Here is a 14,709-nt window from a genome sequence, read left to right as displayed (position 1 = left end):
AGTAAATATCCAATCCTCATCCATATGACCACTTTAAATGATTGTCTGACTCAAGTTAGTAAACGTGTGTGTACTCACTCTTATACACAGTACCTCATTTGCATGCAAAATGAGGATTTTCATTCAAATGACGAGCACCCTCATTTCAGTGTAGACGTCCATTGGACTGAGCAGAATGTAGCCCAATCCAATGAAAGTCTGATGCAAGAATATAGCTCTTTTGCTTTATTCACCTCTAGTTCCCTTGTATATTGTTTTGTTGTCAGCAAACATCTTTATTTCAAACAATATGTTAGTAAACATACTTGGTGCAATATTTACAATTTTCAAAAATTTGAGTTTTGCTCTGTGGTACTGTGCCAGTGTAAGCAAACCATTGTCCATAGTAGATTTACACTTTAGTGTCAGACGTAACCACAAACAAGTAACTTGTCTGTGACGTAACACATGCGCAAACAAACAAACGAAAAATGTTTGAGTTTGTACTGACAATCAAACATCTTCTTCACCTTCGTTTATTTTGTTAGATCTTAACATTCCAGGATGAAATGCCTGTGGATGTGACGATGGTAACAGCTGAAAGAATCAAGGAAAAACAAAGGTAAATGTTACAATGTCGTAGATGGCGCTAAATATAAAAATTGAAATAGGGCAGAGACTGAATGTTTACGTGTAGTAGGATCATAGGGTCATGTGTCGGTGGCGGTGGCAGCAGTAGTGACAATAATGATGATAAAGATATATTTATGTTTTGCTGTCATTTCAACAATCATATTCAATGCTCACATCACAGAATAGTCGAACTCAGTTCTCACTACTTTGATCAAATCCCTGAAACTGTCATACAGGACTCAGTATATATAGTTTACCTGCATGTCCAATCTAAGATGGTCTGCTCCGTGCACTAAAGGTGAGACTGGCCTCTCTGGGGAACCGCCATCACTTGGACAGCTACCACTAGATTCACGTCGTCTTCTTCTTGGACATATTTCTAAGATCGGTGCAGCTTCTGTCTTGCTTACACGTTGCATCTGTTTGCTTCTCTTTGGTTTTAGTGTTTTGGACAAAGTGTCTGCAGAGTCACTCTGAGCGTACAAATGTAGAGCACATATTTTAAGTGGGCAGAATCTTAAGGATGAACAGCAGAAAAGATTCAGAGTAAAAACAAAGTAATTATTGTACTCGTCGTAGATGGCCCTATATCTTTACGAAAACGAACACTTGTATATTAAATGTACCCAATATAACAAATCTCAGTTCGCTTCCATGATAACAATATTTCGTCATAACCATGACATACACATATACACTGTCATATGCATCGACCTGTTCTTGGTGGGATAAAATACTTACATCACTACTGCTAGCGAAATCTTCAAAGGCGAGGGATTTCATACCGGTGTCTTCAGTTTTGCGGCGGTCATATAGGCCGTTATCTAAATTTTTGTTCTTCGGTTGTTCGGCAACGATCGGAAGTTTACAATCCGTATTTTTATTTACAGACATCCTGGTAGGCAACTTGTCATCATATTCCGCGGAACGTCGTCGTGAGTCGGTCGAACTGCCATCGGTTGTTGTGTGAGAACGATGACTTTCATCGCGTTGGACTTTGGTAGATAAATGACTGAAAGACGTAGCTGTTGCTTTATCTTCCCAGAGTCGGACTTTCTGGGACACGTTTGACCCAAGATGTTTGTGGTTGCTTCCTCCACTCAAGACAGAATGACCTGAACATGTTCTGCTGCCATGACCAGTGCTATACTTAGCATGAATCGTAGAGCCACTTGACAAGACAATATTTTTCAACTCCTCATCACTACCGCTTCCACTATAGTCGATAGACGATTCAGAACCCTTTCCCCGGAACTCCATCACCTCTTTGAAATCTTCCCACGTCATCGAGTGTCTATTTGTCTGACGAAAAGCTTCTTCGAATGTGTCATGATTACAGATATCCAGAGCAACATGAGCTGTAACCCTTGCACACTTTGCTACATACTCGGCAACATCGATAGATGCATTCGCGGCTGAGCATGCTTTATTGGCGTACTCCAGAGCCTTCTTGGCCTTCCTACGGGCCTCTCTCGCACGGGCTATGATCACAGCAGCCACGGCAGCTTCGTCGACAGCCTGGATGAACGGATCCGTTGCAACACATTCACACTGTTCAAATCTTACATATTCCTTGGACTTCGTGTGACGGCGCCGTTCATAGTTAGCCTTTTCTGATTCCAGCAAACTGTCAGTTGAATGCAACGTCTTTTGTTTATTATGCGGCCGACCTAACACACACACGGGTCCGCAGATGTTTGTACCCGATGGAATTTCTTCAACCGATACGGGAGTGCAACAGTTCGAATTTTCAAAGTCGATCACTGTGTCATTCGAGTCGGATTCTTCGGCACCTCCCCACATCATTAAATCTTACTTTTCCACCAATCTAATGTTTAAACTGTTTTTTCAGCAAGAAATATTATTAACTGATATCACCCGGAAAATTGCATACCCGTATCTGTCAGTGGCGAGCGCGTAATGGCAAATTCTAATACGTACAGTTCAAATTGGTTGTGGAATATTGGAAGAATCGAATAACGCGCCGACTTGAGTTGTCGTAAAACAAGTGCGCGTTTCTGGTTCGGGCGTCTTGAAGAACGGGGGGGGGGGGTATCAATATAAGCTTACATGTACTATATGCACTTGTCGGATGGGGAACAACTTTCTAAAGTTTTCTGAGAAACTAATTTTCGTGGATATAATTATTTCCTTGTTGCAGAAAATGAATGTGTCATGGGACTTAATAGACGAAGACGAATTTTATGTTGAACTACCAACTTAATCTGCAAAGACGCGATAGGGTACTGTGAGACTGAGCCGATGGCCGGGGGGCGCCCCGACATGCCACAATTTATAGACCCGACCAATGATAAGACATATCGCAGCTAGCATTCTCAACAACTTCTATTTTTTGATAGCCCATTACTGTTGGGGTGTCTAGGTTTTGCAATGAAATTCGTATCCCCTCACAGAAAGTGTCGCCTCATAACGTTTTTGAAACAAAATGTTTTTATTTATATTTGTGTAAGGAGAGAATTACTCTTTCATTTCATTTTTTTCACTGATTCTTTTAATGAGATATAAAAAACTTGCTGGCAGATAACTGTACGATGAAAATCGTGTTACTGCAAACAACAGTAAAATTCACAGTAAACATAACACGGACGTAAGAAATGTGTCTCATATTCGATCAATTAAAAGTCGAAAAGACATTACGAAACATCCCAGTCTAAAAGCATGCCTTATGTGACTGTACATCTCTCCTCTGAGCACGATTGAAGGTGTAAATACCATTATGTAAATGATGTGATACAAATCATGTAAGTTTCAAAAAGCAGCCGTTGATGGCGTCTCACCGGAACCATACGTTACACTCTTCCCTTCTTGATTACGCTGTAGCAAGGGCGCGTCTTCTATATGTGAGTCCGGCTCAATTACAGTAGGATTATTCTCACGGGTATCCGCATTTTGTGAATTTGTATCCGCCTCTATCCAATCTGCTGCAATATCTCTTAAAACAGTATTTTCTCCACCGTAAATCCGAAGTTTTTTACTGAATCCAACAAACGCCATCTCCCAGAAATACTGAGCAAAATCCAATCTATGAAAAGAATCCACATAACGTGCTTATTTTGCTTATTTAATATTTAGTAAGGTTAGACCTGCACAAGCTGCAACTGGGACATTTTTTATCAAATAACCAAAGATATATTCACTAAAAATTGTCCATTTACTGATAAAAAGACACGGTATCTGTTAATTAGTGGTCAATATTATATGTAGGTAGTGTAGTGACAAGCTTAAATCTTGAGCGAAGATTCTACGAAAGCTCAGAGAGAGAGAGAGAGAGAGAGAGAGAGAGAGAGAGAGAGAGAGAGAGAGAGAGAGAGAGAGAGAGAGAGAGAGAGAGAGAGAGAGAGAGAGACTGACAGACAGACAGACATATTGAAGAGAGAGAGGGGGAGGGGAAACGGATGGATACCAACCAACATACACACAGGCAGACAGACAGCGGGAGTATTTACGTTTGTACTAAGTTCTTACCTGAGAGCTATATGCGATGTAAGTCCAAGAATTCCGATAATACTGAACGAGTCGTTGTCATCGTCATCGTCATCGTTACCCCATTCCGCTACAGTCTCCACCAATGTGATACGGGCGAAATGTAAAAGATCAATAATAGCGGCAAAGGTAAACAGAATAAACGACAGGCAAGTCACGTGCCGCGAAGGGGGGTGAACCCCTCGAGTTGGGTGAAAACGGCCAATGGGACCATGCAGATTGGACACAAGCAACAAAAAGTACAAGAAAACAGCCTGCAGCGTTATAACAGCGTTCTTAATTGCAGCGACGTGATCATCAGCACGTACTGACATCGTTACCAGCATCAGAAGGTAACACATGACTATGAGGAGAAGACAAAGACGATTCCTCGCCCATGACTGGCTTCTCATGATCGTGAACCAGGCGCTCAGTACTCGGATTTCACTTGTAAAATTAACACTGTGCGACAGAGAGTAAAGACGAAGTGTACAGAATATCATGACAATTTCCATGGAAATGCCCAATGTTGAGGTGATATCGTAACTGGTTGTCAGAGTGGTTTTCTCAGATGGAGAGATGCATTCCTTGACAGGGTTGGATGCCGAGCAAACTGCTGTGATGATGACAGCCACGATGAACAGTATGAGCGCAATCACTAAGGTGATGGCAGTCAACAGATACCATCCACGCGTTGAGCACATTTTGTTTAATACCTTCTTCTAAGGAAGTCTTCACATAGCTTCGACTCGGGTTGCCTATATGTATGTGTAACTATTGGTAAGAGATTACCACCAGTTCACCAACTGAAACAACAATTTCAGTTATCTGAGAATAATAATATGAAGTTCTGAAAAAGAAAGACACGAGTTATGGATTCAATGATATTGAGACGGACGGACGGAAGAACGCATGGACGGACAGACAGACAGACAGACAGACAGACATCACGCGCACACAGGCAGGCATACATACATACATACGTACGTACGTACATACATACATACATACATACATACATACATACATACATACATACATACATACATACATACATACATACATACATACATACATACATACATACATACATACATACATACATACATACATACATACATACATACATACATACATACATACATACTATGAAATTACTGTAAAAGGTTGTGATTGCAGAGTGACATACTGTACAAAGAGACTGGTGACAACGAGCACGTCAGCAATATTAATTACAAACGAACACAAAACAGTGCGTAGTATAAATACATTACAGGGACAGGGACATTGATTGGGTGGTAGTGAACGATATGCCTAGTACCACATGTACGGCCAACAGTAAAACAATTAATCGAAAACTTGACAGTATATACACCGTATTCAGACTGTTGTCCTTGTGTGAACTAACCTTTATATGCCACCAAAGTCCAGCGTTAGAAATTACTGCAACCGTTGCCCTATCGTACACTGACACTGTCTATTCTACGTTGTGTTCACAACGCATGCGCAGCATGACGGTTGAGGTCAATTCAAGGACACTTTCTTCAACTCACATTTACAACACAGACAAGGAGAAATGTTTTTTACAATGCAAACCATTTCACCTACTCCAAAACATCCCTTGGTTCGAAAAATGTTACTATATCATTGCTAAATGTATCGTCTAGCTCACCCAAAATTCAAGAACAATTGTTACACTTTAAAATATAACAGTGTTGGTTTACTAAGAATTTTGTCTCGTCAGACGATCAAATGTAGTAATACTAGTATCAGACGACCAAATGTAGCACTGTCATCGCGATCATTTGTGTTGATTCAGAGTATCAGATGACGTTATGTTTCAGGTGAAATGGCTTCTATTGTATATTTGTATAGAGTTAATGGCCACCGTACTATATGTCATGAACCGGATTCCTTGTGAATTGAGAAATGTCATTTTAACTTATAAATGCTACAATATATAAAGCAGGTGTTATCTCTACAGACCATGTATACCGGAGAAACTATCGGAATATCAATCCAATATTCAAACACCGGCGGGTTTTCAAAATATATCAAACATGCATGTGTCTTTTACTTTATTATATAGGTACATGTAATCAGGGGTGAACAAATCCACTGGTCCTGGGTCCTGGACTAGCAATTCTTTTGGTCAGTCGGACCAGTACCTTACTGTTAATACCTGTGTTAAAAGGTCGTCTGAATATACAGATGCATAGGAATAAGAATGTTTCAAATTAGCGGGACCTGGGACCACTAATTCTTTCCACTAATTCCTGGTTATACAAAACTTTTTTTTTAACTTGATGTTGACACTGAATATTGATTTTGCATTTATCTATTTACCTCCATTTGCTGATAACTCACTGAGAAACACTGAGTCGATATACCCTTTTTTGGAAAATAAATGAATTATTTCAGCGTGTTTTAGTTGGACTTGAAATTAGGTACTTTTTGAAAGAATTCTCATGTATAGTTTAACACCCTAGCCATCCTTGTCATAACGATTTTGTCATACCTATGGAGAAATATGAACCCATTTTGAAATGACAACTATTTCACTACTATATGATGGCCATACGATCACACAATTCCATACCATTCATCAAACAATCACCATTACTTATAATATATGGTAATCTCAATAACAAAATATGTACATTTCTTCGGTAATCTGCAATCTAATATAAAGATTCAAGTACAACTATTTCAACCGACAAAGTGTAATTTTATTTATTCCTATCAAGTTTTAGTCACAAGTATGAGAATGATGACCACTAGTACTGGACAGTACAACTTGTAATGTGATGTGATGAAATTAAGACATCAAATACTAGTTTACACAGAATTGTATGCATATATTGTTATGGTGAGACTTACTGCACAGTGGTAAGCAAAGAGTAGCATTTGCTTAGTAGATTCAGGCAAATTGTATGTCTTCGTAAACAAACTGACATCAAAGATTAACATCAACGACATAAGAAACTTAATACAGTGCTCGCTACAATTGCCTTGATCCTTTGCGCTGGTGGATTTTCAAAGAACAGTCCTCTCCACAGAAGGTTCGGGTGCAGTGAAAATCTGCCAGTGCCAATTGGGATCTAGGATATTGCTGCAATCATAATCATGTAAACAACTATGGTGTCTTTGTTTATAGAGACATACCATTTGTCTGTATCTACACAGCAAACATCACACTTAACTTGCCAGTGCTGTAAGAAAAGCTGTGAATCATAGAATTCACATTATCACTTTCATTTTTTTTATAAATACTATGGAAACAGCTATTGCTTAGAATATCCACTGTACTGATAGAGTGTAAACGTAATTGTAAAATGAGACACACAGTGTACAGAACACACAATATTCCTAGAATATGAAATGTCATCATATACGTATACACACTGACTAATGAATTGTATCTAGAATTGCATTTTTACTAACTATAGCCAAACCTAGTTCTTAGAAAAAACAACAAGAAATATTAAAGTATAAAATGGCTTGGCTGAATTCCAATAAAATCATTTGAAATATGTCACAGGTAAGTTTTAAAATATAACCAAGACCTGTGGTTTGAAGTGGCATGGTGGTAAATCGTTGTAATGCAAACAAATGTTTAGGACTATTGATATGGTTTTACAGGGTAATTGACTATATATTGGTGATAGATCACTTTCAAAGTCTATGGTCTTCGCCAAGGCAAGTCTGAAAAGTTGTACCTTGGAACCTTTGCTAGTGTTGAATTTGACAACATCCTAACAACACATGCTTAAGAAAACACATTCGATATTTCAATTTTATGAAGTTTCGACCAGAAAACCTGAGCACATGTAAATGGGTCTTAAATCTACCAACTGTGTCATAATGTGTTATAAATCTACCTATCTGTGTCAGATGATGTCATTTGTATCCCCTCATGATTTGAATCAATGAAGACGATGAAGCTGCATGATGTAACTACAATCATCATCTAATCACAGAGGGAAATATTTTCTGATTAATGCACTCATTACAAGACATGGTAGTATCTAAATGGGATGAGCTGCATGCTGCTATGAGAAATACATCATTTCATTTTCAGGTTTGAATACTCGATGTTGGGCAAAGTCCTTGGCATGTGTTGAGGGGACATGGTCAACATCTTCACAACAAAGGTTCTAAGCTATCAAATCTGCTAGGTCAAAAATGAAGGAACAGAAGATTTGAAACACTGCATTCGTAAATATTTATAACTATCTACTTGAAAAGTCAAAATTGAACATCAAATTTCATTCAAAGTTCATTAACCTAATAATAAACATAATTATACAGAATATCGATTTTTCAAAAACTCTTTGTTAACTTTCTTTGCTGTCAAACAAGATATATTTACAGTTTCCACTCTGACCATTTACATATTTGGTCTGTGAATTTAATATACACTTGAAAAGCTAACAATAAATACTAAAACATTATCATCTACATACCGGTATGATTCTTAACACTATTAATTGTTATATTTTACAAAAATGTATGGATTTTCAATAAATGAAATGATTTGGTAGATATCAGGACAGATAATGAATCACTCTATTTACGATAAGATAGTGACAAAAAATGAAAATCTATACTACTGTTATTATTTTGTCAGTCACCCAACCTCAAAGGGCAAGGGTCAATCATAATTTATGCAAAATTACAGAAATGACATGAATAGAAAATAATGTTGCTTTTCATTCATGTGATATTTACAAATGAAGAATAACGAACTTTTAACTAATTGTCTATCATATGTTTAGAAAATCCAGCTAAAAGCTGGTTCTTAAAGTCAATGGAAGAAAAATAAATGCCAGTGGGCACAACTAAGACATCATTGTAAAACCATGGGCTTTCTTTATGACACTGTCCAAGGCTTTTGAGAATGAATTACCGGAATATAATTGGTTTTATTTATTCAATTTTAATAAAGCTGCAGCAATCCTATGGCACTATTACAAGCTTTTGCCGCAGTCACAAGGCAAGTAAAGGAAAAAGTTACTGTCGTTATTTTTAACCATGTATTATTTTCCTATAGACTAAGACAGTACATTTATAATTTTAAAAATCTTCATTTGCTTGGTGCAGTGGTATCAATAATACTCTTGGAGACAGATATCTTAAAATTCAGAATATCTCTTCTGTGGAACACTAAAAACCACACATTCCATCAATCCTGCCCGGGCAACTGAGTGTCCAGGCAAGTGGTTTCTGATAGGTAATCAACACATATGCATACCGACATCACAATTCACAGACAGACAGAAGATAAATAATCAGTTTAGCACCAAATGCAAAGGAAATTAGAATAAATATTTACAGACAGAGATACCTAGGCAGTATTATTCTATAGCTAATTGGGAAAGTAGGCAAAATCCTACCAACCACGTATCAAGTGCTGAATCTGAAAAATATTTCAAATACAACTGTGATGAATCCTAAATACTTTTATCACAACTGTATTAAGTGGTTAATCCTTAATGATAAATCCTACCATAAATCTAGTACTACTGTCTCAGATGTTGAATTGTGCCACACTTCTAACACAACTGTATTAGTGGTGAATCCTAAAACACTTTAAATACAGCTGTATTAAGTGGTGAATCCTACCAAAACTTTAAATGCAACTGTATTAAGTGGTGAATCCTAACAACACTTTAAATACAACTGTATTAAATAGTGAATCCTAAAACACTTAAAATACAACTGTATTAATTGGTGAATCCTACTATATGTCTGTGGTGTACATACTCCATGTACCTGATCTACATAACATACTCATTTGCATAGTTCATCATTTTTGCTACATTAACTATGATGTATTACAAGGATATACCTATAACAGTGCACTAATAGTTTGAGTGACTCATATTTCTTTCAAAACAACACATAGAATTGGAATGAACAATATAATCTTGAAAAAACAACACATTTTTATCTAATTTTTCTGATGTATGTGTGTGTGTGCGTGTGTGCATACATGTGTGTGTGTGTATGTATGTATGTATGTATGTATGTATGTATGTATGTATGTAATAATATGTGTATGTGATACATATGGCATTACACACAATATATATAGAAAATAAATCAGCCTGCCATTATCTTTAATAAAATGTGATTGATGTAATCTTTGACCACTCAATTCTTATTATTGTCCCTAAAGAACATTCCTAAGAGATTGCTGGAGTGTACATTGTACTTGATTATTGATAATTGAAAATGCTATTATATATTGCAAGCATAAGAGATTTCATTTATCATTCTATGAAAACAATGTATCCTAATTTTTTAATTCTTATATCTATCCTAATGTACATAAAAAGTCTATAATCAATGTATTTACAATATGTTTTACAAACAAAGTGAGATATCGTGTATAATTTTCTCAAAAACACAAAACCACTTGTAAGTTCAGACAGCAGGACTAACCCTCCTGTAGTTTTAGAGAGCAGAACAAGAACCCTTCTGTAATTTCAGAGATCATCCCTGATAATTAAAATTACATTTCAATCCCAAGTCACTCAAAAGTATCCATTGGCAAAATTTTACTTTCTCTAAATATTAAAAGTGTCATATTCTGACCATAAACAAGCTGCCAACCAGTGACAGCTGCAGAGATTCCGAATCTCCTCCTTTAGAGAGAACACAGTTGAACAATCATCATATAATGACAGTTTCAGTATCTTTTCACTCTATTCTAACTAGCCTTCAAGATTATGTTTGTAGCAAAGACACAGTTAAAATGTAATCTAACATTTCAACTTTTCAACTTTTCACGCTAAGGTACCTGGTACTAGCCTTGAAGATTATGTTGATTCACTACTGTAACAATGACTATCAATGGTTTTATCATAACTGTACAGCGTATTTAGATTGTAAATATGAATGGAAAAAAGAACTTGATGTAGATGCAGATCATAACTCGTTGAAATCATCACTGTACACTGATGTCAACATACTGCAAAGGCAAATGAGTAGCGAAGATCACAGCAATGAACATTAATATTAGGGATGCTTGAATTGTTGTACATCCACCACATTCCTTTGAATCTTCCTGTAAAAAAAAGGAAAGATGCAAATTGAAATAAAAATTAACATAATGGGAGTAAGACTCATACAAACTGGGCCAGATATGCATTCATACCATTTGTTCTGTAGCGCTGAAAGTACGAGTGTAGATGTTCAGAAGTGCCATTGCTCTTCCCAATATTTCATAAATACGACTTCGTTTACTAAGATAGACACAAACTAAATCTATTGTTCTTCATTGTGGTGGATTACACAAGTGGGTGATGGCAGTTCCTCTGTTGTGTGATTCTAATCACCCTGTGATCAACATAGTGTAAACATCGGAAGTTGCAAAACAGAATTGCAAGTTCATGGAACTCTAAGTAACAGAAAATATGGATTATATAACCTGGTCATTCTATCTCATGACAACCCATGTCTACACTACTGGTTTTGCAGTGCTGAAAATACAAGTCAAATCGTTCCAAATTGCCTCTTTTTTTCCTGAAATTATGCTTAAGGGATTGTAATTATAATATTCCCCAATACATTCTCAATTCAGCAAGAAAATTTTTGATGAAAAGTGTGTTGTGTCAAGGCCCCTTAGGTCACTCATATTTTCCTTGGCTGAATGAAGAAAAATATTGGGGAATGGGATAATATCTAATTATTACATGTATGACATGTTTTTAGGTCCTCTACCTCATATCAAGTCCACAACCAGATACATTAAACCCTAAAACATACAGAAGACAGTAATAAATATAAAAAAAACAATGACTTACTTGTTCGTGATATGCATGACATGTTTCAGGTCTTCTACGGTGCCGCTGAACTTGTATCCTTGCACATTTTTCTGTTGTGTTATATATTTTCTCCTCTGGTAGAAAAGATGTGGTATTTCTAGGACAATCGCAATCTGTCTCTGATTTGATAACCAATAGGAATAAATTGGTGCCATTGATTGCTTCAATATTGTATAAACTGTAATGATAAATTAACAGAAATCATGATGTCAGTTTGATATTACGATGGATTTATGATGGGTGAATGGTTAGCGTGGTCGGCTTGGAATCTGCAGGTTGTAGGTTTGAGCCCCATCACTGCCATTTGTTTCTGAATGACTTAAGTCCTTAGGCAAGATCTGAACCACGATTGTGCCTCAGTCAACCCTGCTGTATAATTGGTGACCTGGTAGGATAGAGGTTGCAATGTGAATGCTTTAATCCTATGCACTTATAGAGGCAGTATATGAAGCAATCACCAAGATGTGGCTAAAACAACTCAGAGTTCGTAAAATAATGTGATCTAAACAAAAATTTCAAAATACTTTGCCAGGTTGAGAAAACAACACTGGGAAATGCTCAAGTTTACTCATATTGACAACTTTGATGCCACTCACCTATGGTCCATAAGCTGTCTCTGAACAGCACACCTAGTGGCAAAACTACACAATCTTTTGTTTTTCTGATGACTGGTATATACATTTGATATATACTATGCAGTTGATTTCATTTCTTGATAAATTGTTTCAATTTTGATAACAAATACTAGTATGTAGAACATTTGTAATATACTTACATTTCACAATTGTCACAGATGATACTATCTGACATGCTTGTGCTTGAAATTTCAGGGTCATGGGTGAAAAATGGGTGGACTTTATCACAGGGGTAGAAGGAAGACATGGCGTTATGAAAAGCTGAAATTAAATACAAATAAACCATCGTTATGTTTATTTAAAAGTTGCTGCATAACACACACACACACACACACACACTGAATTTCACTATTGTTTGAAAATGTTTTTACAAAACCTGCTGTGTGGAACTTGTTGAAAATTCATCTCAGTTTTTTGTACATTTACTGAAGAACATTGTTACAAACAGAAAGTGCACTGTTATGACTCTGTATAACCCAACATGCAGCCAAAGTTGCTGTTTATTGGTGGGTTGTACCTAGCTTCTGTGTAACTGGTGTTTATTGGTGAATCAACCTAGCTTCTGTGTAACTGATGTTTATTGGTGGGTTGCACCTAGCTTCTGTGTAACTGGTGCTTATTGGGGGATTGTACCTAGCTTCTGTGTAACTGGTGTTTATTGGTGGATTGTACTTAGCTCTTGTGTAACTAACATGAAATAGATTTTTTTGTTCCATTCTTGACTCAGAAGGCAACATTTTCAACAGGGTTAACATTTTTTTAGAAATTTACTCATAACATGACAACAGATACTTGAATGTTGTTGAACTACTGTACAAATGGTGGAATTTTACACATAATACAGCCACAATTCAGAAAGAAGTGATACAAGTAGCAACATGATGCATGACTGTGTGTATATCCACTTGTTTTGTATCACCTATCAATATCATATTGACAAGATTTGCACAGTGACCAGTGATCTTTGTTTCTTGATTTTAAGTTGGCATTTCCTTGAACAAAGTAACAGCCAAAGGTGAAAACTTCTATTTGAAAGGTGTTGCATTCATGTCACAAAAACTCCTGTACTTTCAAATAATGGCCTGCTGAGAAGATAAATGAGACTGGAAATGTTGAAAAAGTTCAAATGTATCTTACAAGCTGTCTCTGCCAACACTCCAGAGTATAGCCAGTCATAGACACTAAACTGCACCAGTTTCCTATAAATTAGTAAATAAACAAAGTAAAAACAGTTCATCATGATCAGCACAAAACACACCTTTCTGTCATAATAAGGAAATCACAGTAATGATCAGTGATACAACAAAACAGTTTCCCAAGTGGACAAAATTTCCCTGTACATGAAGACTTGTGATTACTTGTATCAGTGTGTATGCATATAGTGGTATACCTATACTCAAATGAGCATGCGATCGTTCCAAGTACATGAAATCATATGAACACATGGTCAGATTTTTTGGTGAAATTTACTATTTTGGATTAATATAATGTAATGATAACAGAACCCATGATGCATGAATGTTTTTGCTAAGGTTTGAGAACCCCGGTAACAGAAAGGTAGAAAGGGGTAAAAATGGCAGTGTTTCCCCATAGAGTCTATGGTAATTTGTTTTGGGAAAATGACAAGGGAACCTCGGTAGATTTTACCTTACCACCCTTAGCAAAAACACTGTCAGCATGAGTGTCAGTGTAAGTACTCAAGACATTTACATTCGTGTTTAGCGTTACATTGTAATGGTTGAAGAGAATATTGCAAGCAATCAAGCAAACATCCTGAGTATGCCTAATGACCATGCACTCAGATGTCATGGAGTTCTGATATAATATCTACTTACAGAATGACGTAATGTGTTAGCCATCTGATGTAGGCTGTAACTGAAAAAAATGGCTGCAGAAAGATATTGAAAATATTATTATATTAAAATGAGGAAGGAACATGGATGAAAATTATACAAGACTTGAAAAATCACTCAAAGTTCGATATGAAGAGATAATTACTATCATATCAAATCAAATCAAATCAAATCAAGGTTTGTAACAAGAATGTACATGATGTTAATAATTTGAAATGAAAAACACATTATTTAATTTGAAATATTACAATGGAAAACCTACTACATGTGTATCAGCAAACTAAGATAGACACT

General features: G+C 36.5%; 3 protein-coding genes across 5 annotated transcripts in view; all 3 read right to left on the bottom strand.

Moving 5' to 3' along the window:
• Window positions 1-492: 492 nt before the first annotated feature.
• LOC144449298 (uncharacterized) lies at window positions 493-2,415 on the bottom strand. The gene is made up of 3 exons (XM_078139815.1): window positions 1,354-2,415; window positions 870-1,085; window positions 493-576 (listed from the first exon to the last, which is right to left on the bottom strand). Exons 1-3 carry the CDS (start codon window positions 2,413-2,415, stop codon window positions 493-495), a joined length of 1,362 nt encoding a protein of 453 aa, XP_077995941.1.
• A 751-nt stretch (window positions 2,416-3,166) lies between these two features.
• On the bottom strand, window positions 3,167-5,588 carry LOC144449511 (uncharacterized). 2 transcript variants are annotated; one of them, XM_078140055.1, is made up of 3 exons: window positions 5,504-5,588; window positions 4,099-4,945; window positions 3,167-3,655 (listed from the first exon to the last, which is right to left on the bottom strand). In XM_078140055.1, the coding sequence occupies exons 2-3, from the start codon at window positions 4,797-4,799 to the stop codon at window positions 3,382-3,384; spliced, it is 975 nt and encodes a 324-aa protein (XP_077996181.1). In that variant the 5' UTR covers window positions 4,800-4,945; window positions 5,504-5,588; the 3' UTR covers window positions 3,167-3,381. The 2 variants fall into 2 exon arrangements, with proteins under 2 accessions (XP_077996181.1, XP_077996182.1); XM_078140056.1 differs by having other exon boundaries at window positions 4,099-4,901; window positions 5,504-5,558.
• Window positions 5,589-10,170: 4,582 nt separating this feature from the next.
• Window positions 10,171-14,709, bottom strand: part of LOC144448964 (voltage-dependent calcium channel subunit alpha-2/delta-3-like) — a 51,435-nt gene continuing 46,896 nt past the window's right edge. For both annotated transcript variants that reach the window (XM_078139353.1, XM_078139354.1), the window contains 5 exons: window positions 14,398-14,450; window positions 13,700-13,761; window positions 12,703-12,823; window positions 11,907-12,105; window positions 10,171-11,167 (listed from right to left, as the gene is read on the bottom strand). In XM_078139353.1, the coding sequence (XP_077995479.1) occupies window positions 11,048-11,167; window positions 11,907-12,105; window positions 12,703-12,823; window positions 13,700-13,761; window positions 14,398-14,450 (555 nt within the window). In that variant the 3' untranslated portion in view covers window positions 10,171-11,047. The remainder of the gene's footprint in view (window positions 11,168-11,906; window positions 12,106-12,702; window positions 12,824-13,699; window positions 13,762-14,397; window positions 14,451-14,709) is intronic.

The sequence above is a fragment of the Glandiceps talaboti genome, chromosome 18, assembly GCF_964340395.1.
Source record: "Glandiceps talaboti chromosome 18, keGlaTala1.1, whole genome shotgun sequence".
Classification (NCBI taxonomy): Eukaryota; Metazoa; Hemichordata; class Enteropneusta; family Spengelidae; genus Glandiceps; species Glandiceps talaboti.
Note: the sequence above shows the minus strand (reverse complement) of the source record. Positions and strands in the feature narration are given on the sequence as shown.